Source organism: Octopus sinensis, linkage group LG6, assembly GCF_006345805.1.
Source record: "Octopus sinensis linkage group LG6, ASM634580v1, whole genome shotgun sequence".
NCBI lineage: Eukaryota > Metazoa > Mollusca > Cephalopoda > Octopoda > Octopodidae > Octopus > Octopus sinensis.
This window is the reverse complement of record NC_043002.1, coordinates 93,228,101-93,254,688: the sequence shown is the minus strand read 5'-3', so window position 1 is coordinate 93,254,688 and position 26,588 is coordinate 93,228,101. Positions and strand designations below refer to the sequence as shown.

At 36.9% G+C, this 26,588-nt stretch overlaps 1 protein-coding gene across 2 annotated transcripts in view; it reads right to left on the bottom strand.

Moving 5' to 3' along the window:
- Nucleotides 1-14,857, bottom strand: part of LOC115212989 (synaptojanin-2-binding protein) — a 49,098-nt gene extending 34,241 nt beyond the window's left edge. The window contains exons 1-2 of one of the 2 annotated variants that reach the window (XM_036504164.1): nucleotides 14,408-14,857; nucleotides 14,217-14,366 (exon numbers count right to left, since the gene is read on the bottom strand). In XM_036504164.1, coding sequence (XP_036360057.1) covers nucleotides 14,217-14,283 — 67 coding nt within the window. In that variant the 5' untranslated portion in view covers nucleotides 14,284-14,366; nucleotides 14,408-14,857. Of the gene's footprint in view, nucleotides 1-14,216 lie in introns of both variants that reach the window. The other variant, XM_029781855.2, reaches the window with a different exon arrangement.
- Nucleotides 14,858-26,588: the final 11,731 nt, after the last annotated feature.

Sequence of the window (26,588 nt, the reverse complement as noted above, 5' to 3'; positions counted from 1 at the left end):
TAAGGTATGTGCATTTGACACAGAAACAAGGGCAGTGAACAAGATATTGGATAGTATTTCATTGTTCTCACTTAATCTTTATAGAGTTGACACTAAATCCACTGGGTGTAAAGCTTAGACTGGAGAGGGAAACTGAGTCGTAAATACATTACGTTATTTAGTAGACAAAAGGCGGCAAAGTGACAGAGCTGTTAATGCATCAGACAAAATATTTAGCGACATTTATTCAGGCTCATTACATTCTGAGTTCAAATTCTGCCAAGGACAACTTTGCCTTTCATCTACCAGATGAGCACTGGGGTCAATGCGATTAACTTACCCCACCCCTCAAATTGCTGGCTTTATTCCAAAATCTGAATCCATTATTTAGTTAATAACATATTGTTCTTAACAGTTAAGAAATACAAACTAGTTGAGCAAATACTTTACTCACTAAGCTTTCAAAGCTCTTTTGGTTTGTCCACTCTTTTGATTTATATTTTCACACCAAGATTAAATATATCTAATATTTAGAAAGATCATCCATCCACAGAAACTACACCAAAACAGATGTTAGAGCTTGACCAGTCTTTTAAATTGTCAAAGCTTGTCAAAAGCTTGGAATACAGATGCTAAATGATGATGAAAACATATGGTATATAATTGCCATAGACACATTTGATAATGTAAATACAAGGACATCATCATCATTTAACGTCCGTTCTCCATGCTAGCATGGGTTGGACAGTTCGACTAGGGATCTGGGAAGCCAGGAGGCTGCACCAGGCTCCAGTCTGATCTGGCAGTGTTTCTACAGCTGGATGCCCTTCCTAATGCCAACCACTCCGTGAGTGTAGTGGGTGCTTTTTACGTGCCAGGCGAGGCTGGCAACGGCCACGATCGGATTGGTGCTTTTTACGTGCCATTGGCACGGAGTCATGTGTGTATATATAAAATGTTGTATGTACAACGTTACTATGTCAACTAAATTGACTCGTGATTAATCAATTCCTCTTTATCTTTACAGAGTACTGCTTCCACTTCAACCAAAAAAAACAAGGTTATCCAATAGTAAATCAGCACTTACTAGAGACTTTCATCACACATTTTTTCTCTCTAGAGATTCCCTGATGTTTATAATTGCATGTTAACAAGATCTTTAGGAATTAGCAATTGACAGAAGATATGAAAGCCCAGAGGGAGTAGTTGAAATTGCTAGTGAACAAACTAAAGACAGGGAAAATGAGTGAAGAATATAAGGTTTCAGAGAGAAGAGGAAGGTACTTCCAGTTAGGACTAGAGTATACCTTTAGTAAAGTTAACACTGTTGCCACATTTAATCCAGGTTTCCAGTTTGAGAATGATTTCCTCACATCAATCTTTGAGACCCTGAAAAGGATCCAGAGCACTGTTCTTTCTCATCAGACAAAAAGAAGAAAAGAAATTTAATGTACAGAAATGATAAGAGTGAGTCTCTGATATATCTTTAATCATTTACTTGTTTCAGCAATTAGACTGCAGCTGTACTGAGGCACTGCCTTGAAGAATTTTTAGTTGAATAAATCAACTCCAGTACTTATTTCTTGTTAAGCCTGGTATTTATTCTATTGGTCTCTTTTTGGCAAGCCGCTAAGTTACAGGGACATAAACACAGAAACACTGATTGTCAAGTGGTAGAGGGGACAACCAAACACACACACACACATACATACAAACATACATATATATATATATATACACACATATATATGTGATGTGCTTCTTTCAGTTTCCATCTACCAAATTCACTCACAAGGGTTTGGTCAGCCCAAGGCATAGTAAAAGTACTTGCCAAGGTGCCATACAATGGGACCAAACCCAGTACTAAGTGGTTGAGAAGCAAGTTTCTTACCACACTGCTATACACACACAAACGTATAGCATTATCAGACTTAGCAACAATGGAGTTATGAAGGGTAAGCAGTACAGAAGTAATGGAATTATGGTGAGCTGGAGATGAAAATACTTTCAATAGGGTGGTGCCATAAGTACATCCATTTTGTAAAGTGGCATTAGGAAGAGCATCCAACCATAAAAATGGAATGTACAACTGAAATATCCTCAACTTGTCTAGGGAAGCAGTAGCATCAACTAAGAACAAGTTCCACCCCATACTAACATGGAAAAGCAAAGAAAATAATGGTGATGCTGAGAGTTGAAAGAAATGCACACAATGTTTATAGCAGCTTTGTCTGCAAGAATATGACTTGTAACGACCTCTGCTGAGAAAAGATGGGTGGAAGGAAACAGATTACATAGCTGCAATTGAAGAAATTGGCAACTTGGACAATTAGTAAATGCATATTTTGCCCTCAGGACAGTTTCCTCTTACAAGAATTGCTCTTCTGTGTGAATGTGTTCTGAGTTGTGATAATGGGTAATTGCCTCCAAATATTTATTATAGGCTGTTTATTTTTCAACAACAGATGAAAGAATTTGATAATGCAAAAGCTATGAAGAGAAAGATACAAGAGAATTTCTTTGTTTTCACTCACTTTCTTGTTTTAGATGGGATGAGAATAAAACTTACGCATCCATAAGATTGGCAATAATTTTTCCAGTTAGTTAACCACATTAAAAAATTTACATTAACTATTATGGAGTTTTCTAAATAATGGTGAAAGAAGTAAAAATTATTATTAAAAAGAATTGAAAGTATCAAAAAGGAACAGATGAATTATAAGTACTCAATACCACTGTAGATCTGAAGACATAGACAAGTGTTTAAGAAGTTCACCTCAACAATGTAGCTTCAGTTTTGATCCCAACAGAGTAGCAAATTGGGAAAATGTTTTCTACTATAGCTTAGGGTCAATCAAAGCCTTATGGGTGAAACTAAATGGAAAGCAGTCATAAGGACTGTTCTTGTCCCTAGGCAGTAAATTTAATTTGTTGGCTGGTGTAACCCTGCCACCTGGTTCTTGCATGAGTTTAGTAGAGTCCATACTGCTATAAGAATAGAGGCCAGACTTGAAGATAACTTCTACTTCCTCCCATCAGTTTTAGAGGCCCTGGAATAGTCAAGGATGTTGCTTTCCTCCTCTCGTTAAGTCATTAAGAGGACGAAAACAAAACTCATAAGAACACATAACAATTGCAGTTAGGGAAAAGACATGCATTAATCATTAGAACCAAAGTTAACAGCACTCCTGATTAAAATTGGGAACATTCAATGTTGATGTCCATTGTAGATGAGTGGGAAAGGATGACAGAAGAGAAGATGTGATAAAAAGAGGAAAAGTTGAAGTTCAATTCTGCTCTACACATAACAGATCTGAATACACTGAAAAGAACTAGAGCATTTAAAAGAGAAATTGGGTATGAAAGATGACAATAGGGCTCAAGAAAATTTGAACCCATGTACCTAGCATAGTAGCATAATTATTTACCAAAGGAGCATCAAAATGTTAAAATCTAATTTAATTACTAACAATTGCTGAGATCACATGTTTAGAAAACATCAATGAAATCATTATGTATGATTCGAAATTAAAGTCCCTCAAGTGAAGCTTTGAAATCAGAGCCTTTATTGTGGCTTATATTTGTCTTTTCTCTCATCAGTGGCATTTGTAAAATGATTAATTATTAATAGTATTCAAGTCAGTTCTTGTAACATTAGACAGAGAAATAACACTTTATAGCTAATCTCTACTGCCATTAACCTTTTAGCATTCAAACCGGCCATATCCGGCCAAAAGTATTCTACCTGTTTTATGTTCAAACTGGCCAGATCTGGTCTCTCTCACCAGCCCTACAATATTTTTTTTGAAAATTAACAGCTACCTCATCAAAATCTCATAGCTCCAAGATAATGCATGATTAGTTCAAGGCAATGTGGATGAAAAAGGATTAATTTTGGCAGAATAATGCGAACACTAAAGGGTTAACAAAACAATAAATGGAGAATTTTCAGTTTGAAACAAAAACATCAAAACTCAAATTTACCCCAAACTTTGATAAAAACCATGTTCATTCTTATTTGTGAGCAAGTAAAAATCGAAGTCAACATTTTCTTGTTGCTAGTGACCGAAGTAACCAGTACAGTTTTCTTGGTAAATGGTTTTATGAGTTTGCTTCCATACAAGTCATGGATACTTCAATCAAGGCAACATAAAGGAACATTAGCACTCTTTAGGGACAAACTACTACAAGTAACCAACTGACCAGTGTCAGTGCAAGAGATAAGAAATGACACAGTAGTGAATGAGGTAAAGAGGTTTGGAAGATAAAGAGAAAGGAAGATATCAAGAAGCTAAGTAAAAAGTCAGACATTTAATTTACTTAAACAGAAGAGACACAGAGTGGAAGGAACTCTGTGGTCTTGATTGAGGTAATCAAACTCTCTACTGGTGGTATGATTAAATTGCATCCAATCTATCAATCTATGCTATGTGTTTAATAATAGGAAGAGCATCCAGCTGTGAAAACTATACAAAAAAAAAAGACCAGACCAATTTAACATAGATAAGAGAGGGACTTTTTAGTTTTGTCAGACATGGCCTCTCTTGTACAAAGGTATCAGGTTTTTGCCAGATGCAAAGGGCTAAAGTAAATGATGAGACATTGTGAGACCCATCTAACCCATGTCAGCATAAAAGGGGCATAAAATAATAATGATGATGATGATGCTATTGTTAGATAGAACTTAAAGCCAATGACAAGGAATGGAGAACTGAATTAGATATAGTAAACCATCAAGTTGGTTACTCCAACAATTCTTGAAAACGTTATTATTTGTAAAACTGTTCAAATCCCATTAATATGAAAAAAAAAAACATTAGAAAAGCAACATCAAATTTTTGAGAGCTTTAAATTTTGTTTTCTGTGTAGGCTAATTATTGATGACTATAAAGTTAACTTTTAGAAATTGTCTGTATGAAATTAATGAATCTATATGGCACCTGTGCAGGTGGCACGTAAAAAGCACCCACTACACTCATGGAGTGGTTGGCGTTAGGAAGGGCATCCAGCCGTAGAAACATTGCCAGATCAGACTGGGCCTGGTGCAGCCTTCTGGCTTCCCAGACCCCAGTTGCACCGTCCAACCCATGTCAGCATGGAAAGCGGACACTAAACGATGATGATGATGATATGGGAGTGGGGGTATGATCTGATGCTTTTAATGAACTTTACCAAGAGCTTGTTGCCAAATTACAGACACATAGTGAGACATACAATGACCTTGATATTTAGAGGACAACATGATTATGAATCTAAGGTATATTGCATGTATACTTAAAACTAACATTTGTAGATGCGTTAGTGTTGATAACATGAAAATGTTTTGAACTTTTCATGTCAATTCATTTGTTTACAGGTATTACCTTTCAAACTGTCTTATTTGTAGTCTCTTCCAAATCTATGTCAGTTCAAAACCTTCAAAATTATGAAGTGTAACATTTTACACCTGTGCATCGAGACACCATCTCATCTTACATTCACGAGTCAATTTCAGTGCACTTCTATAATAGAAAGTCTGTGCTATTGGAAATTCTTATTAATAAAGCCAGAATAATGACTAAATAAAATCTAAAATTTTTCATAAACATACCTCATGTTATTAGTCATGTAAATACAATTATGACCAGTGGACATATATACATTAATAAGAGAGTTCAGTAAATAAAACTATTATAAAAAGTGAACACTAACATTTTGAACATTTGCCCTTTGTCTGAGAATGAGGAAGTGGAAAAGTGGGGGTGTTGCTTTGGTTACAAGCTAGTAAATAATAAAATTATCCATTTCAACAAAATCTCTATCAAGTTTTACACAATTTCTTATTTCTTTATTACCCACAAGGGGCTAAACATAGAGGGGACAAACAAGGACAGACAAAGGGATTAAGTCGATTACATTGACCCCAGTGCGTAACTGGTACTTGATTTATCAACCCCCGAAAGGATGAAAGGCAAAGTCGATCTCGGTGGAATTTGAACCCTGAACATAGCGGCAAACAAAATACCGCTAAGCATTTCGCCTGGTGTGCTAATATTTCTGCCAGCTCACTGCCTTTACACAATTTGTCAACCAAGTTTCACTTGCAAAGCTTTGCTCAACCCATGGCTCTGATAGAAAATACTTGCCCAAGGTGCCATACAGTCAGGTCAAATTCAAAACTCTGAAATTGTGAAGTAAACTTCTCAACCATACAGCCTTGCCATGCATTTACAGACAGCCTCTTTGATAGGAGGCACACACAAGCACAGTAGTACAGACACATACATAGATCCAGGAGTGTGTGGGAGTATACACATATATATGCCTATAAATCAAAACAACATTTATCTTCCACTCTCACATGAACACTATCATCATCATTGTTCGACCGTGGTCGAGACAATGGAATTTACCATGCTACGCCAGACTTCACGGTCCAACATGGCATTATGGAGGTCCTGTTGCTTGATGCCTGTATCCCTGGAGATTACATCAGGGTAGGAGAGTGTGCGCCGTCTGGTATTGCGAGTAGATGGCTTCCAGAGGAGAAGAGTAGAAATTACTTCTTTTTCAGCTCTACAACAATGTCCAGCATACTGGACTCTCCTACCTTTCACAAGAGATGACACAGGTGGTAGTTTCCCATATATTTGCATTTTGGTTGGATGGCGCTTCCACGAGAGATTTTGAGCTCTCATAAGGAGGCGAGTGTAGGTTCCATCCAACCACCATGAACACTAACTGAACTTATCAAATTCTTCCAACACTCCTGATGAACATGTAGCTGTCAAGGTAACCATCACTAGTTACCTTGGCCTCCAGGTTTTACCCTATTCACTGTATACTATGCTCCTTTATTACAAGCATTTATCTAACCAAACTATAGCAGTTCAACCACATCCCCCAGCTACATGATTTCAGGTTCAGTCCCACAGCACAACACCTTGGGCAAGAGTATACTACCATAGCTTCAGGTTAACCAAAGCCTTGCTGACTGAGTGAAATTTGGTAAACCGAAACTGTATGGAAGTCTGTCAAAATGGACTATTCCATGGGTGGTTAATTTAATCTACCACTCAGTTCAACACCTTGATCCCTTTAGATACTTTTAAGCAATCTTGACGAGGTATCTGGTGTGAAAATAACTTCTTCCCACAAATCTCAAAGGATGAGAATTACCATTCTTCATCTGAATAAGTCATTAAAAAATGTCATTACATAGCTGGCTTTTTAATTTTGTAATCAATTTGGTAGCTTTCTTTTGAACATTTTCTACCACGATTAGATTCTCATGAAATGTGGTCCACTAAAGGTGCTACAGTTTTCTGAAGAGTACAGGAAGTGTGTTTTCTGTTCATCATTTTCATTTTTCCATACTCAAAGGTAATTGCTACCTGCTAGACCAAGCAATCAGTTTAATCAAATTTCCTTGTGATATTTCAGTGCTCTCAGTATCCTCAAGTACTGAATACCTAACAGATAACAATGACATGTGAAAGTACAATTACTGTTTATATTAACAGAAATTAACACTAAATCAATTTATTTACAAAGAGGTGAAGTTGATAAAAAACCCAAACTCACCATCTTCAATTTGGTCTTCATGCTTTATGCCTATCATCACCTATGGTCATGAATGCTGGGTAATGACCAAAAAAGTACAATCATGAATACAGGCGGTCAAAATGGTGTACCACTGAAGGGTCACTGGAGTAACGTTACTCAACAGGATATGTAGCTTGAAGATCAAGGAGTCTCTCCAGGCTGAGCCATTATTTCTCCACATGGAGAAGCTATATATCCAGTACTACAGATGTAATTAAAATGTCAGAGGAAACAATTGAAAGACAGATTCTTTAAGTCAAGTCAATTGGTGGGGGACCAAGAACAAGATGATTGGATAATATCCATAGTCTCAGTTGGTCATGCTTGGGAACCCAGTTGGAAAATTAAAAAACAGTTGCCTCTGATAGGACCCTATAGAGGAGATGCCTCAAGAATAGTGAACAGAAAAGATGAGTGAATGATAAAGTTTTTTGTTTTTTTATTTTTATGAGAATTATCCCAAAAAGTAATGCAGAAGTGAGCATAACTTTTAGTAACTAACATGGGTCATTCAAATTGAATATATTGGTACTGTTTTACTTGTTTCAGTCATGTGACTGTGGCCATGCTGGAGCACTGCCTTTAGTCAAGCAAATCGACCCCAGGACTTATTCTTTGTAAGCCTAGTACTTATTCTATCAGTCTCTTTTGCCAAACCGCTAAGTTACAGGGACGTAAACACACCAGCATCGGTTGTCAAGCGATGTTGGGGGGACAAACACAGACACACAAACATATATATACACACACACATATATATATATATATATATATATATATATATATATATATATATATATATATATATACATATATACGACGGGCTTCTTTCAGTTTCCGTCTACCAAATCCACTCACAAGGCTTTGGTCAGCCCGAAGCTATAGTGGAAGACACTTGCCCAAGGTGCCATGCAGTGGGTCTGAACCCAGAACCATGTGGTTGGTAAACAAACTACTTACCACACAGCCACTCCTGCGCCTATGAGTAGAGTAACTCTTCTTCCTATTTTCCTTCATTGCAAACAAATGTTAGGCTCCATGCAAAGCAATGTACCGTCATTGAATTCTTGACGAAGGAGGGGTATGGGCTGTCCAACCTCCACTGAAGGCTACAGAATGTTTATGACACAATTGGCAAGATCAATGTGCACAGATGGATGAAGAAGTTTTAAAAAATAGAAACCAGGATTCACCATGACACACATTGGCAACAACACACACAAATGGCAAATAGAGTAGGTCAGTGGTTCCCCATTCATCATATAATCTGAATCTGGTGCTCTCCCACTTTCATCAGTTCAGTTCAATGAAGGACAGTCTTTGGCTGGAACGATTTGATGACAGAGATAAGGTGAAAGCAGCTGTAAAGAAGTGGATACAACAGTGCACACTTGAATTTTTTCAAAGAAAATTTGAGAGTTGGGTTCAAGGATGGAGCAAATAAGTGCATCATTTGTGATAGAGATTGAGTCGAGTAGTATCTTTTATACAGAAAAGTCGCTCTACCAGCCCGTGCAGTTTGAATTACAAATATCACTTGATAAAAAAAATCTCTACTTTTGCATTATTTTCAGGACAACCCTTATGCAAAAAGAACAAATCAGTGTCTAACACACAACAAATGATTTTACAGAATATATTGACAACATCCATGTGGTTGATAAAATACATACCAGTAATAACATGGATATTTAACTCTTTAACACCAGCCCTACACAAAATATATTGTTGCTATTACTAAGAAATCAATATGTTAAAGAAATACAAGATTGTTTCTTTTATATAGTGAATTGGAATTCATTTCTAGCTATTAAAAGTAAGTGGAAGGTGGTATGAGATTAAATATCAAGTTGACATTGAAGGATGCAAATGATCCTTATCAAATAAACATTAAGTCAATATTAAACTGCTCGTTCAGTTATCAGCTTCTCAAATTCTGATTATTTCTCCAACATTGCGTTTCCTAACAAGTTCTGTACGTCGTCTATTGCATGGCTGTTGGATGACACTGCTACCCCATCAAGTAAAACTCCATCATCACAATTGTCAGTGTGTAAGTAAAACCAAAACTGAACACAGGTATGCAGATACAAAGAGCTGTCAAACTTTAGTTTCAAAAGCAGTTCAAAAGAGAAGTTGCTTTTTATGTATTTGGAAGTGAAAGTGTGGAAGATCAAAATGACTAATAGTGATGAAGCAGTTGGAATTCAGGTCACCCACCTTATCGATTGTCGGCCTCAATCGGAAATGCATATAACTACTGATAGCAAGAGAAACATTATTTTAGAATATCAGTGAGGAACAAAAATTCGATTACGATTTTGGCTTAAACGATTTTAATATAGAGGTAAAAAAGAGATGCAACGACAGATACATTTTGCGCACAGCATCAAGTATCTGATGGCTTTACTGAAACTGAGAACATACGACAATATTTTTGAAAATATACAACCATCATTTAGTTCCTTTCTTATAGCGGCCAACAATTCATATATATATAACCTTCATCTAATGACAGAGGTTATTTGATTGATACGAGTATAGAAAAAGTGAAATTAACTGTGTTTTGTTTTTAAAATTAATTTTAATTTTTCCTCTTGTGTCATCTACATAATTGAGGTTAAGGAAAAGCAGGAATTTTGCATACCCCAAACCCCAGGTCAGAAAAGTTAAAAGAGTTTAACTTTTACAGGCTGGAATCTATTACAAAAATTAAAAAAACAGTTTCTGATTAAATTTGGGTGTCAGCATGACAAAAAAAAAATCTACGATTAAAAATTAGGAGAGAAAACAATACTTTTTCATTACGTTTGGAACAACCAAAGCTTAGTCAAAATTTAAAACCGGACAATCAAGAACACCAGAACATTTTAATTATATTTGTAACTGCCCCAAAACCCTGTGCTACTGTTTAGTCTCATCTCCAAAAGGTGTCGATGGCTCGTGGTTGTCCTCTGAAGAAGGACATACAGACGAAACAAACAAATAAAGAAGCCGAATACTGAAAAAAATAGTCGACGAATTTCTAATCTTTGCGGAAAACAATCTACCTTAAATCACCGTTAAATAACAGAAAATTGACGACAATTTTCACCTTTGTAGAAAGGTGTAGCGGAGAAAATAGAAAGGAGTTAACGATGCATTTATTTTTCTCTAAAGTGAGGGAGTAGTAATTAGGTGATCTCAACAGGCCAAATTAATTGAGAGGGAGAGAGAGAAAGAGAGAGTATAGCTATGATAGAGAGTCGAGTTCATTAGGTACAAGTATCAATTAGAATTGATAAACTGTTATTTATCAATACTTTAACAAATAGTATAAGGAAATGCGTAAACAGTTGTTCATTCGAGACATGCCAACCCTCATCGAACAGGCCTAATGCTCAAAGATGTTCCCACCGAGTCCACCACGTTTAGCCCACGCACATTGCGACTACTCTCACATTATTCATCCAATATACTATTCTTTACAAAGAGTGTACGGTGTGATTCTGAAGGAATCTGGCTACTATTTCTAGTTGGCCGAGAGACCGCAGCGCAGACAGGTGAGATGGCAGCAGAAATAACCACTCGCCTGTCTATAAACGTCTTGTAACCTTCAAAAAGTTGGTCTTTTACTCGAATTAACGAAAGACCAAATACTTTCGATAATATTTACTGTTTGCACTGGAACTTCAATACCAAATAGATTAAAATATTTCCACACTGTCAGCCTTTTTAAACCATTTCTTTGAAGTCAGCAAGGAAAGACGATGAGAAGGCGTTTAGAATTAACCCATCTTGATAATAAAAAAAAAAATTTAAGCCATAGTAAGACTACTAGATTGTATTTTCTACTTGGCATTTAATTAATGCCAACTACAAAGACAACTTACAAGGAAGCGATGCAAAAACGGTGTCTTTCCCCCCAGCTATTTACAAACTGATCTTGGGTTTAAGGTGTAAACTATTTGCTTCATTTATAGTAAAATATATGGCATAAGATGTTATTTTTGTAATAAATTCATTTGTTTTGTCTATAAAATGACCACATCAACAACCACAGTGACTAACGTGAAACTTGTGAAATTAACCGGCAAATAAACACGTGAAATTACTCTCGGTCACATATAGTTGCTTCTTGTTGCTTGTTTTAAAGATCGCCTTTTAAATATTGCTGTTTAGCCCAAGGTCAGCCACGATCAAACTGGTCTAAGATCAAAAAACATTCCAATTTTGATCACCCCGTCTTTTTCTTTTCTTTTTTTTCTTTTTTTTTTTTGCATCTAGGTGATAGAATGTGATTTGAAGAGAATTTGGCGGCTATTTCTAGTATATATTGAGCGACCATGTGGGCACCGCCCTGGTTTATTATTAGTGTGTCTATTATCAGACTGCAACGTTTAGGGAGGAACACGACGACACAAAGTAAGACGAACATAATAACCTGACTCCATCATTCTCTCACGAAAAAGAAAACAGAGATAGTGAATCAAACAATTTTAATCAACAAAACATGGATGAATATAATCGTAAACACACACAAAGAAAATCAGGTGGCCAGTGCCTCTACAAAGTCGCTCAATTCGCTACAAATTGCAGCCGAATCTACCTCAAATCACACCATACTATGTTAAATAAAAGACGTAAACATTGGATACTGGTAAACCCCGGGTATATATATAAAGAAGGGATGCTCATAGCGGAAAAAGTGTTTGATCATTTCTCATTTCAGGTTTGATCTAGGGCCAAACAATAACAAGAGCCACAAACGAAATAAATCTATAGAAATAGAGACATGTTGAATGAGTATAGAAGATTTCTGGCACTGAGTGTATAAATAATTATAGCTATAATTTCAGACTCTGTTGAAAATTGTAAATAATATAAGAGAAATAAATATATAGACTATTATTATATTATATTGACACGTTTCATAGAGTTTAGGAATATGAGGATTTCTATGTATTCCGGTTTCATTTTCTGGGATTATTTTTTTTAAAGCGGTCAATTACGTTTATGATATTTTCACATATATTCCTTTATTAACGGCATGACTTATACCGTACAGATCACACACACATATATATATATGGATCGGTGTTGCTCTACTATTGTTATAAAACAAAGTAGAATTTTTAAACCTTGGCTATGTATGTTTTTGAGTTCATTAAAAGGAGACACACAATGCTAACAGAAAGAAAATTTGAAATATTGTGGGACGAGAAATCGGGACTAATTTTAACCATGAAATGGGCTACAGATTGGAGTGGTATGGGTGGGTGTAATGAGAAGAAAAACGTGTTGCTGCTGAAATGTATGCAACACATTATATATATATATATATATTTATATGTATGTGTGGTAGAGTTTATTTGTTGGGAGCCTGAAGGATCACACGTTGTGGTACGTGAAACTCGGAGTAGCGACGAAGTCAATCCAAACACCTCGTTATATCTCTATCATGCTATACTACATTTTGGTACCACATCGACTTTGTTTCCTCATATCTTTCTGAAAAATGCATGCTTTTCTTTTGGTTTTTGCAAATGAAATTTTGCAGAGAAATGGGAGTTTGGGGGAAGGGTTATAGGTTACGATGATTTTGATTACCATTAAATTTCATTTTTAAAGAGTTTAGGATCTTTCTCCCCCACATTTCGACTATTGCTTAAATGGGCACATTTTGAAGGAATACGTTTTCGAGGACGTAGATTGCGTAATATTGATATTTCAAAACATGTAAATTTGAAACAAGTGAAAAAATGCTAAAGTTATGCAAATTGGCAATATCAAAGATGAGAGGCGAGGTGATCCGAAACACCTTCAAATTCTTTCCCTAGACTACATCAACTTCACTGTAATCTGCACTCTCAAAAAGGCATCTCAGGAAAAATTCCTTTAAATAAATGTGCAATATCAGAAAGTCATGAGGAAACCAAGTCAAGTGGGGAGGGGACCAATTCGTAGTTATATATATATATACACATATATATATGCATTACACGCTATAATGCGTGGGCGAGGTGCAGCAATATTGAAATATTACGGGTAGATGGAAGAAATGTATTCATATAATACTGAGGAATCAAAGCAACAATAAGAATCACACTGATACACACGTATGTATACACACACACACATATACAAATATATATATGCATGTATATATACATATATATATATGCATGTATATATATATATATATATATATATGCATGTATATATACATATATCTATACACACATATACATTTATATATACACACACGTTTATATGTAAAAATATACATATGATACTCTACATTTATGTATTGAGTTCTGTTGCTTGGTGAATCAACAGAAATTTTATATATATACATATATGTATGTATGTATGTATGTACGTACGTAAAGGTCATCTACAGGACATTTTAAGTGAGTATCGGACAAGTATTTCATTTGAAAAAAGAAATTATCGTTGTTATTATTATTATTTTATTCTTGTTATTATGTTTATCATTAACAAACGTGAATGAATCTGAAGAATAACGGTAAAAATATTGAGTTCGGAATAAGTTTAGAGATAGATGAAGACAAATATATGGTAAATAAAATGTGTGGAGATGACTGCAAAGGTAGATTGTGTGATAGGAATGGTTAAGTTTGACGCTTGATGTAATTGTATTAATGCCTTACCGTGTTCATCTCTGTAGAGTACTATTTCATCAATTGGAAGGTCCATGTCTGTTGGTTTCAGACTCATACTCTCACTCCTCACTCACGCATCGAGATCTACTGTCTTAGAGAGAGAGAGGGTACGGGAGGGTGAGAGTTAAAGAGAGAGAGAGAGTGTGAGGGTAGATGAATGGGACAAGAGAGAGTGAGTGTGAGGGTAGATGAATAGGACAAGAGAGAGTGAGAGTATGAAATTGAGAATGTGAGGGTAGATTAAGAGAGGAGAGAGAGAGACAGACAGGAAGAATAAATGTGTGAAGGTAGATTAGGCGAGAGATAGAGAGATAAATAGACAGGTAGAGGCGGAAGAAGAAAGAGCGGTTAAAAACGCCAATCTATATGGTTGATAGAGAATGTTTGACCCTGGGGAAGGTGAAGTACTTCCTTCACCTTTTAGTGACAATGATTTAGAACTACGAAATGAAATGAATTTAAAACAAGTAGAAAGAATCATGCGAAAACAGAAACGGGAAAAGGAATGAAATAATTAAACGATGAAAAATTTATCGGAAAAAAATTCGAAATGTTGTGTTCTAAGGAGACAAAAACGAAATTCGAAATATTAAGAGATGAAAGAAGATTGGGAAAGTGAAGAGAGGAAAAAGTGTGAAGGAAAACATTGAAAGAAAAGGATAAGAGAGGAAGAGAGACAGAAAGGAAAAAAGAGAGGTAGAAAGAGAGAGGAAAAAAGAGAGGGAGAAAGAGAGAGGAATAAAGAGAGGGAGAAAGAGAAGAAGAGAAAGTGAATACAAATAAAACGCTTGTGAAACGTGCAAAGTACGGTTACTTCCCCTGCTTAATGTGTGTGTGTGTGTGTGTAAGTACAGATATATATACTTCTGTATATATGTGTGCTTGACACACACATATACAAAGATCTAACTCTCCAGGATGGCGTTGGACTTGTGGCCCAATAAGCTGGTGTTTTGTTAACGCATACACATACAGATATATACTGATGAATCAGGAATAAATGTTCTCGCAAAAATTGAGTTGTGAAAACGCTGTTTTAATTGAAATCAAAAAAGTAAAATATAAAATTAAAACATGTTTGTGTTTCCTTATCTTGACTTCCGGCTTTTTTCCAAAGGATAAAAAGGAACAATCGTTTCTAATATAGGCGCAAGCACTTATACTAAAGGAGGGCGGGGTAGTCAATATCAAACCCTCTCTCAAATATCCATGACCTCTGTACTTGACTAGCACGCAAGAAATGACAAAAGCAATGTTGGCCTCAAAGGCGACGAGCTGGCAGAAACGTTAGCACGCCGGTCGAAATGCTTAGTGCTATTTCGTCTGCCCGTTACGTTCTGAGTTCAAATTCCGCCGAGGTCGACTTTGCCTTTCATCCTTTCCGGGTCGATAAATTAAGTACTAGTTGCGCACTGGGGTCGATGTAATCATCAATTTCATTAAGTACCATTTGAAAAGGAAGGTGAGAGTAGACGGAGATTTACTAACTTCTTTGTGTTTATAGAAAGAAGAGAGGGCATTTTTTTTTATGCTTTGAGCATAGCTGCATAATCCGGGTTTTTTGTGGAGGTTTTCCTCCAGATTATCCGAATGGATTGTCCTGTTATGCAAGTTCGTTTCCATTCAAAATTACTGCTCTCTTAGAAGGATCAATATACATCTCACTTTTATATTTAATTTTTGATGAAGTTTCTTTCACTGGATGCCTTTTCTGTGTTCAGCCATTTTGAAGAGTCTACTGGGTACATTTTTATCATGGCACGAACACTAAAGTGGTGGTCATGGTCTCAACAAGTCTAAAGAGGCCTCTTGATCCCTACTTCCAATGCTAATTAATGCAAAACAACTTTTAAATACAAACACACACACAAGTTTATATATATATATAATATATATATATATATATATAATATATATATATATATATATATTTTTAATTTATTATATAGAAGGAGCTTCTACAGGACTAGAACTGTTTCATTCAAAAGAATGAAACAGTTCTAGTCCTGTAGAAGCTCCTTCTATATAATAAATTAATTTACTCTGCTATGTATTGAGTACCTTATTTACTGTGGTTAACCCCGACTCAACCCGGGACCTACATATATATATATAAGGTAAGTGAGGCTGTAAGGTTAAGAAGTTTGCATTGCAGCCACATGGCTTCAGGTTTAGTCTGACTGCATAGCATCTTGGACAAGTTTTTCTACTATAGGCCTGAGCCAATTAAAGCTTTTTAAATGGGTTTTGTTGATAGAAACTTGAAGAAGCCTGCTATCTGTCTGTCGGTCTGTCTACCAACCTGTCAATCTACCTATCTATCTATACAAATATACATACATAAACATATTACCTGTTGGTTGGCCATAAATTAAAAAAAAACAAGGCACATTCTAAAAGAGAAATTAAGAAATTATACTTTTATATTGTCAACCAATCAGGGATGGCCTAAGAGTATTAAGGGCCTTTGGGCATGACTGTTCACTGGGCCCCTTTGAATAAGTATTTTAGTAGAGTTAACATATAGGCGCAGGGGTGGCTGTGTGGTAAGTAGCTTGCTAACCAACCACATGGTTCCGGGTTCAGTCCCACTGCGTGGCATTTTGGGCAAGTGTCTTCTGCTATAGCCTCGGGCCGACCAATACCTTGTGAGTGGATTTGGTAGACGGAAACTGAAAGAAGCCTGTCGTATATATGTATATATATATATAGCAGTGCTTGACAACCGATGCTGGCGTGTTTACGTCCCCGTCACTTAGCGGTTCGGCAAAAGAGACCGATGGAATAAGTACTGGGCTTACAAAGAATAAGCCCCGGGGTCGATTTGCTCGACTAAAGGTGGTGCTCCAGCATGGCCGCAGTCAAATGACTGAAACAAGTAAAAGAGTAAAAGAGTATGTAGAGTGCGAGCTCCTCAGAGCCCCAGCCCTCAAACAGTGCCCAATTGACTGATGGCTCAGTCCGCCCCTGCAACCAATATATTCCTGGTTGTGGCATTTAACCAATTAGAATGTTACTGACTGTTTAAATTTGTTACACCAGGTAAGCTTGTTAGAATAATCAAAATCTCTGTTCAGATAGTACAAGCATTTACAACACCTTGGGGCCTGTGTTGTTCAAGGTAGTTACATGAAAATCATCATCTTCATCATCATCATCATCATTTAATATTCACCTTTCATACTGGCATGGGTTGGATAGCTTGACAGGAGCTGTCTAGGCAGAAGACTACACCAGGCTTCTGTGTCTGTTTTGGCATGGTTTTTACAGTTGGATGCCCTTCCTAACACAAACACTCCACAGACTGGACAGGGCTTTTTATGTGGCACCAGCACAGGTGAGGTCAGTTTTGGCATGTTTTTTACAGCTGGATGCTTTCCAGTGTGAAGTGGATGCTTTTTACATGGCAACAGTACCAGCAGGGTCACCAAGTAACTTGCAAGACAAGGAATTTTGAGAGGAGATGGAGGCATTGGAGGAAGGTATCTTGTGTCAGATGACACAAAATATTAATAGCAATTTAGTTTTACTAAAAAAGATGTAATAGAAATATTTTTTGGTTAATATCAAATAGAACTCAGTTTCATTAGTTTATGTTTTATAATTATTTTTTATCTTTTACTTATTTCATTCATTAAACTGCGAGCATGCTGGGATACTGCTTTCAAGGGTTCTAGTTGAATGAATTGGTCCCAGTATCTATTTATTTTAAAGTCTGGTACTTATTCTATCAGTCTCTTTTTCTGATCCATTAAGATACAGGGAGATAAACACACACACACACAAACCACTCATGCCAGTGCCATGTAAAATTCATTCATGCCGGTGCCACATAAAATACACTTGTGCCGGTACTGCATAAGCACACTCATGCTGGTGGCACATAAAAAGTACCCAGCACACTCTGTAAAGTGGTTGGCGTTAGGAAGGACATCCAGCTGTAGAAACCATACCAAAACCCGTCCAACCCATGCTAGCATGGAAAATGGATGTTAAACATTAATGATGATGATGATGATGAGCTTCTTTCAAGTTTCTGTTTTCCAAAGATTTTGATTATCCTGGGGCTCTATTACAAAACACTTGCTCAAGTCACCATGCAATGCAACTGAACCCAAAACCATGCACCTGGAAAGCAAACTTCTTACTACACAGCTATGCCTGTACCTATCCACAGAGCCATACAGTCTGGAAATTTTATTGGATCTTTTCGGTTTGAACGGCAGTTTTTAACATAATTTCTAGGTAACTAAAAAATTTTAAACTTCGTATACTGGTAGAATGTGTTTATAAAACATCTTTTTCTCTTGGCTTTATTCAGAAAATTCTATAGTTTGTAAGATATTGGTTGTTATTTTTCTTCATTTTCTGCAATTTCAACCAATCAATGATGTCTATTGAGGTGAAAACATTCTGTGCCATATGAATATGTCCCTCGTTTAAGAAACAGATTGGGTTTATTTACATTTGTGAAGAAAAAAAGATACCCTTCCCCCTAACCCTAACCGAGATTGAAATGCAATAGATCGATACTAGGGTCATAATTATGGGTGACAATTTCATATGACACCGCTAGAAAAAACTGCCGTCCAAACCAAAAAGATCCATTTTATTTATAGGTAACACTTTTTTTTTCTATTTCATAATTATTTTAAAGCCAATATTAATGACTAATGAGGAGAGAGAAAAAAAAAACAAGCAACATAATCTGTAACATTAATTAATAATGTTAATTATCATAGCTTTTAACTATCATAGGGATGCTCCTATATTAATTGCAATATACGTAATATACTGATGCTATCTTCACAGGCGTTAGATTTTGCCCTTCACTATGTCATAAGGTTTCAAGGACATTCACCCTGTTTTGATTTCATGACATGATCACACAGAATGTCAGTTATATCTACAAAGCAGACATAGAAATGTCAACAACTTTAGCATTATATTTTCAGTACAGTATATGTCTATTACCTACCTTCTGTGTACATCTCTCTCTTTTACTTGTTTCAGTCATTTGACTGCTGCCATGCTGGAGCATCGCCTTTAGTCGAACAAATCGACCCCAGGACTTATTCTTTGAAAAGCCTAGTACTTATTCTATCAGTCTCTTTTGCCAAACCACTAAACGACGGGGACGTAAACACACCAGCATCGGTTGTCAAGTGATGTTGGGGGGACAAACACAGACACACAAACATATACACACACATACATATATATATACATACATACTGGAGTCTGGTTCGCCAGACCTCAGTCAAATCGTCCAACCCATGCCAGCATGGAAGGCGGACGTTAAATGATGATGATGATGATGACATACGATGGGCTTCTTTCAGTTCCCGTCTACCAAATCCACTCACAAGGCTTTGGTCAGCCCGAGGCTATAGTAGAAGACACTTGCCCAAGGTACCACACAGTGGGACTGAACCCGGAACCATACAGTTCATAAGCAAGCTACTAACCACACAGCCACTCCTATGCCTACCTTCATATTTTTTTTTTACAAATACCATTTCTAGCAATTTTCTACCTGATGTTTCGTTTAAAAAAGAAAAAAACAAATCCAAGAATTTATCTTTTATAAACTTTAATCTGGAATGTGTGTGGTGGGAGCAACCAATCTTTTCAATTATTTTAAGTACCTTCTTTTTAAAAAAGAAAATACTTGGTGTATTTTAGTATATGAAGCAATTCTTTGTAGACTATTTCTTTTGAGAATAGGCTTAAATCTTCATGATGATAATCATCATCATCATCATCGCCATCATCTCCACCAGCACTACTACCACCACCATTATATTATTGTCATTATCACTTTCCTCATCGTTGTTGTCATTCTCATCATTGTCAGTATCATCATCATTGTTATCGTCATTGTTTTCATCATCATCATCACCATCAGCACCATCATTACCTTCATCAACATCATCATCATGACAGTAGTTTAAATATTGACTCTTTCATGTAAATATCTGAAATTCGGATACAGTTTGTATAAATAATGCTTACTAAACAAAATTCTTTACCGAATTCCTGTTTTACTCAATAAAATCTATGATTTAAAATCTGAAGAAAAATAAATAGATAATAAATTAAAGTGTAGTGAAGTATAATAATAAGAATTTACAACATCATCGTCGTCGTCGTCGTCGTCGTCGTCGTCGTCATCGTCGTCGTCGTCGTCGTCGTCGTCGTCGTGGCTTGCCTGGACCAATGCACCTTTTCCATACCTGATATCCCAGTCAAATAATGCAGCATGAATGCCTAGCTGGAGTTTTAATCACATTGGTCTTTCACTAGTTTGTAGTCATGGCATATGCAGATGAGATCATCTGCATATGCTATGACTACAAACGATAGCAATAGTTTGCTAACTGGACTGGTTGATCCTAGTCATTGACAATTTGTTCTCTGTTCATCTACTCAGCATCTAGTGATATTCATTACTTATCAAATAAGCTCATTTGCCAAAATAGTTCAGATCAATCATACTGCATCCCATTTCAATGTTTCCTGGCTTGGATTGTTATTATAATGAAAGTAAAATGTTGCATTTGACATTAACAAAACATGTGTACGTTTTTCTTTCTACTCTTGAACAACACTCAGTTAAAACCCCTCTATATCTCCACAAAGAAGTACTGGGGTTGATATGATGGACTAAATCCTTAGAGGTTGGTGCCCCAGAATAGTTACAGCCCAATGACTAAAAGCAAAAATAATTACAAGTGGCATTCCAGAAGATTTGAAACTTTTTCACAAGAGATATTTATTAATTTCAAAGAAGTACAAAACTCTAATCTCCTTTGAAGCAAGATTCTCTGAGTTCAATGCATTTTTTGTAGCACTCCAATCCCATGGAAATCCTTCAAAGGGAAGGTACCCAGGACTCTAGTCACAGCATCCTTCATCTTCTCACTGTCTTCAAAATGACTCACCTTCAAGTTCTCCTTCAGCTTGGGAAACAACCAAAAGTTACGGGAAGCAAGGTCTGGACTGTATGGAGGGCGAGGGACAGGTTTGTCACGTAGTTGGTTACCAAGATGGAATTGTGGACTGGAGCAGGTGCTCTGGCTTTTTACTACAAAACCTCTTCCTCCACAAACTTCTCTTTGTTGACCATCTAGCCAGAGAGAACTCAGTGGATGTGGATGATACCCTTGCTGTCGAAAAAAAAGGGATCATCATGAGCTTCCCAAGGGATTTGCTTTATCTGGCTTCTTGTGCCAGCAGAAAATGGCTCATGCAGTTTAATCCAAATTCAGTCTGGAGAATTTCATAAGCTTCTAAAGCATTTTTGCCCAGATTAACACAAAAATTTTATTGCACAACAAACTTCCAAATTGTCCTCACATCTCAACTGCATTCTACAAACTAGACAGCTGTGACAAACACTGTTTAGTAAGGTGTGTTTAAAGTGCTGTTACAGCCATCTCCTTCTACTTGAAAATTTGGCAGGTCAGCTTATCAGATGTCTAGTAATGATGTATTAAAATTACCATAATCTAGGACAGTTAGAACTGCTTCTCCCCAAAAAGCTTTCAAACTTCAGGAATGTATCTTATATGATTGTAGTGATGATGATGGCAATGATAATTTTTCTTTAATGGATTAATCAGGTGGGGGGGGGGGAGGTAATGGCCTGTGACTTTTGTCAGTCAAATACAGTTGCTACATTATTTTTAAATGACTGGTAATAATAGTGTTAAAAGGAATCTTTTGTTCATTATTTCTAGTTTAATAAAGCAGCAAGCTGGCAGACTCAAAACATCGGACAAAATATCTCAGTGTTTCTTCTAAGTTTTAACTTTTTGGGTTCAATTCCTTCTGAGCTCACTTTTGTATTTCAGTCTTGTGGGAGTTAATAAAATGAAGTACCAAGCTAGTACTAGAGTTGATTTAATCAATTAAATCCCTCCTACTAAAATTATTGGCCCTGTGCCTAAATTAGAAACAATTATTTCCAGTCATAATTTTCTCCTCTCACCTTACCTCCAATGTTCTCTGCTTTTCTTGTACTAGTCCCACTAAGTATTTTGTCCAGCTCTTTAACAATTCTACTTGAACCAGTACTTTGATTTATCCAACCTAGAAGGATAAAGGCAATGTTGATCTCAATGTGATTTCAACTCAAAATGTAAAGAGCCAAAACAAATAGCACAAGGCAGTTTGTTGGATGCTCTATCAATTTGGCCTATTTGATACCTAAGAGTTTTGATTGAAATAAAATAAATATTTTTACAACAATGACACTGAAAAACCAAAGTTCACAGTTTTTAACCTGTCAATAGTTATGAATGCCATTTATAGTCTTTTGAGTATATCTAGTTGGGTTTAAAAGTGCCAACTTAAAAAATTTGAAAAGCCAAAAATAAACATATACATACTCGTAGTTTTGTTTTTAGGAAGTTAGCATTGAAGTAACATGGTTCCATGTTTAATCTTACTGTTTGACACCTTGGGCATGGTGTCTTCTACATTGTGTTGAGTTGTACCATTGTACCTAGCTTCCTGATACAATTCTCTTCTACTCCCATTTTCCAGTCTTTCCAATCCTAATTTTCACTGTTATGACTGTCTGTCACTATTCTACCACCACATCACCCTCAATCTGGCTGGGACTTTGTACCAGTCACACATTTGGTCTTTACTCCTCAGCAGGTTGTCTCATAAGGAATTCCAGTTGCCTTTTATGCTATATATTTTTATCTCCTCTTCTTTTTCATCAAATATTTCAACTACTACTTTTCTAAATTTCTAACCACTCAATGGATCTTTAATTTTTCGTATCTTCCTTTCCCAAACTGGCTTGTGTCTCTGAGTCCTTCTAGCCCGAAATCTGAACCACTAACTTATGTTGGGTTGTACTTGCTTCACCAGGGCATGAATTTGCTTTCACAAGCATCTATATATCCCTATTTCTGATGAAAATGTAGTTAATATGGCTGTGAAATGACCAGAATAATAGGTGATCAGGTGAAGTAAGTATTGCAGATCAACAAGTCATCTGCATCACAGAACTCCAGCACCCTTCTTCTTTCCTCAGTTCTAGAATCTCTATGTACACCACTGAAGTGCTGCCCAACATGACTTTGAATTCACAAGCAATGATAATAAGGCCGTTGTTATTTGTCATTGAGCTAACCTGCAAAAGGACCTCATAGAACACAGTTCATCCGCCAGTCCAGCTTGTGGACCAGATGCAGAGATAAATGTTTGTGTTGACTTATCAAAGATTAGCTTTAGCTAATACTATCAAACACTTTGACTACTTCAATGACTTTATTGATCAACATCAATGGAAATTGTAGCTGTGATACCAGTGCCGGTGGCACATAAAAGAACCATTCGAATGTGGCCTTTACCAGCGCCACCCCGACTGACCTCCGTGCCGGTGGCACGTAAAAAGCACCATCCGATTGTAGCCGTTTGCCAGCCTCATCTGGCACCTGTGCCAGTGGCACATAAAAAGCACCCACTACACTCATGGAGTGGTTGGTGTTAGAAAGGGCATCCAGCCGTAGAAACATTGCCAGATGGGCCTGGTGCAGCCTTCTGGCTTCCCAGACCCCAGTTGAACCGTCCAACCCATGCCAGCATGGAAAGCGTTGCTAAACGATGATGATGATGATGATGATGATGATTTCTCTGTAAGGAGTATGCATACATTACCCATAATATCACTGTTACCATTACAAATATACTTTACTTTGTTCCTGGTCCATGAAGAGTCTGACTGAAGCTTCCCTCCATCTTACTTCTTGCACATAGGACACATCTGCATGTCTCTATTCTTGCATTTCAACAATTTTAGTAGACCTACCTATCATTGTAGCAGTTCTGAGGTTGTAGACTTGACGGGAAGAGTGGAAGGATTGTTGGATAACTCTTTTCAGCATCTAGAGCAAAGATGATTTTTGAAAACAATTACCAGCAGGCAGTAGGTTCTTGCATATAGCCAATGAAACAAGTACTTATTACTCAACATATACTACAAGTTCCATCAATCCCACAAAATATTTAAGGATAAACACCTGCAAAGATAAAGAGAGAAGCAGAGAGAGGCAAGGACAAAGTGAGTGTTTCTAGCTAGGCACAAGTGGCTTCTGGTGACAGTGAGTGTATGTGTGCAATTAAGCATGCAACCAATATTTTATATACATGTGAACATATACACACACTCACATATCCACACATCTAACATAAAATACACACACACACACACGTATATATATATATATATATATATATATATATATATATATATATGTATAAGTATGATGTAGTGTGCGCATGAGTATATATGTTTAAGTATAAGGGCACAAGGCACACACACACACACATATATATATATATATACACATATATGTGTGTGTGTGTGCCTTGTGCCCTTATACTTAAACATATATACTCATGCACACACTACATCATACTTATACACTAGTGAGAGCTGGTAATGAATTGTGAGGGGAAGGAGACATGTATATCCTTCATAGAAGTGGTAGAAGAAAAGGGTGGGTGGTAGAAGGGAATAAAATGATACAGACACATATTTGTGTGTTCTTTAATAAGATGAAGCTTTATAGCTCATGCATTGCAATCACTTAAAAGAGAAAAAACTCTAACATATAGGAAACAAAAATTACCAGAAAATTTTTATTGGCATGAGCTAATGAGCTATTTAATGAAAATATGCTATTATTTACTATTAATAATAAATATGGTGGGTGATTGGTGTTAAAAGCTAAGGGATCAATAATGTTATGTGCATGTGTATGTATATATATATATCATCATCATCGTCATCGTTTAACGTCCATTTTCCATGCTGGCATGGGTTGGACGATTTCACTGAGGTCTGGAGAGCAAATGGCTGCACCACGATCCAATCTGATCTGGCAATGTTTCTACAGCTAGATGCCCCTCCTAATGCCAACCACTCTGAGAGTGTAGTGGGAGTTTCTTATGTGCCACCAGCACAGGAGCCAATCAGGTGGGCCTGGCATTGGCCATGTTTGGATAGTGCTTTTTACATACCACCGGTATGGGGCCAGTCAAGGAGTACTGGCATCAGCCACATTCGGATAGTGCTTTTTACGTGCCACCAGCATGGAAGCCAGTCAGGAGGTACTGGCCACAGCTTATGATATTGGTTTTACTTGACTCAGCAGGTCTTCTCAAGCATATTATATTGCCTAACGCATCAGGGATACTCTTAACTGGGCTGGACATGCATGGCTGTGATCTCACTTTAGTTGCCAGGTCTTCTCAATCACAGCATATCTCCAAAGGTCTCAGTCTCCTGTCATTGCCACAGTGACTCCCAATGTTCAAAGGTCATGCTTCCCCACCTCATCCCATGTCTTCCTGGATCTACCTCTTTCACAGTTAGGAAGTGGCACTCCCTCACACAGTTGTCCACATCCATACGTAACACATTAGCCATACCAGCGCAGTTGTCTCTCTTGCACACCACATTTGATGCTTCTTATGCCCAACTTTTCTCTCAGAGTGCTTACACTCTGTCGTGTATTATATATATATAAAAACCATCCTCATCATCACCATTTTACATCAGTTTTCTATGGTGGCATCGACAGAACGGGTTATGGTAAGAGTCAACACATATTCAAGGGATACTGCTCTCCTAAATGGATCAGGGAACCTTATCTCATTTGGTTTTATTTTGTGGCTAGGTTTCTACTGCAGGATGCCCTTCCTAACACCAGTCATTTTACTGTGCACTGAGAGCTTCACAACATTAGCACAAGAGAGGTGTCATGTTCTTGACATGATTAAAGGTCCCTCACAGCCTCATACTTTAAAAAGTGTGCTGGGAGCTTTTCTTCGTGACACAAACACTACAGAGATAGCCATGTCTTTGTCATGATTAAAGGGATCTCACAACCTCATTTCTCTACTTACTTGTATCCTCTTCACAGAGTAAGAAGCATGAGTGGTAGAGGCATGAATGACAGTGACAAGAGGGATGTGTGATAGAGGATGGAATGATAGGAGTGCTCAGTATTCTGTGATAGATATGTATATACAGAGTTACATGACTGAGATAGCAGAATATCAGTGATAACAGAAGAGGAAAAAAGAACAAGAGTATGCTGGCAGTGACATAAGGTAATGACAGGCAGTACAAGAAAGGAGGGTGAAGGTAGAGTGAAATGGAAACAAATGGTCCAATATTATCATCTGCACATAGATGATGAAACGGGGCTAGAAAGGTTGAGTGATCAGGGTAGTGGTAGAGTGAAAGTAAAATAGAAGGGTCCTGTACTAGAGAGCAGCATATAAGAATAATTAGAAGAGGGTCAGGAGAAGGGCAATAGCATTCTTAGTTAC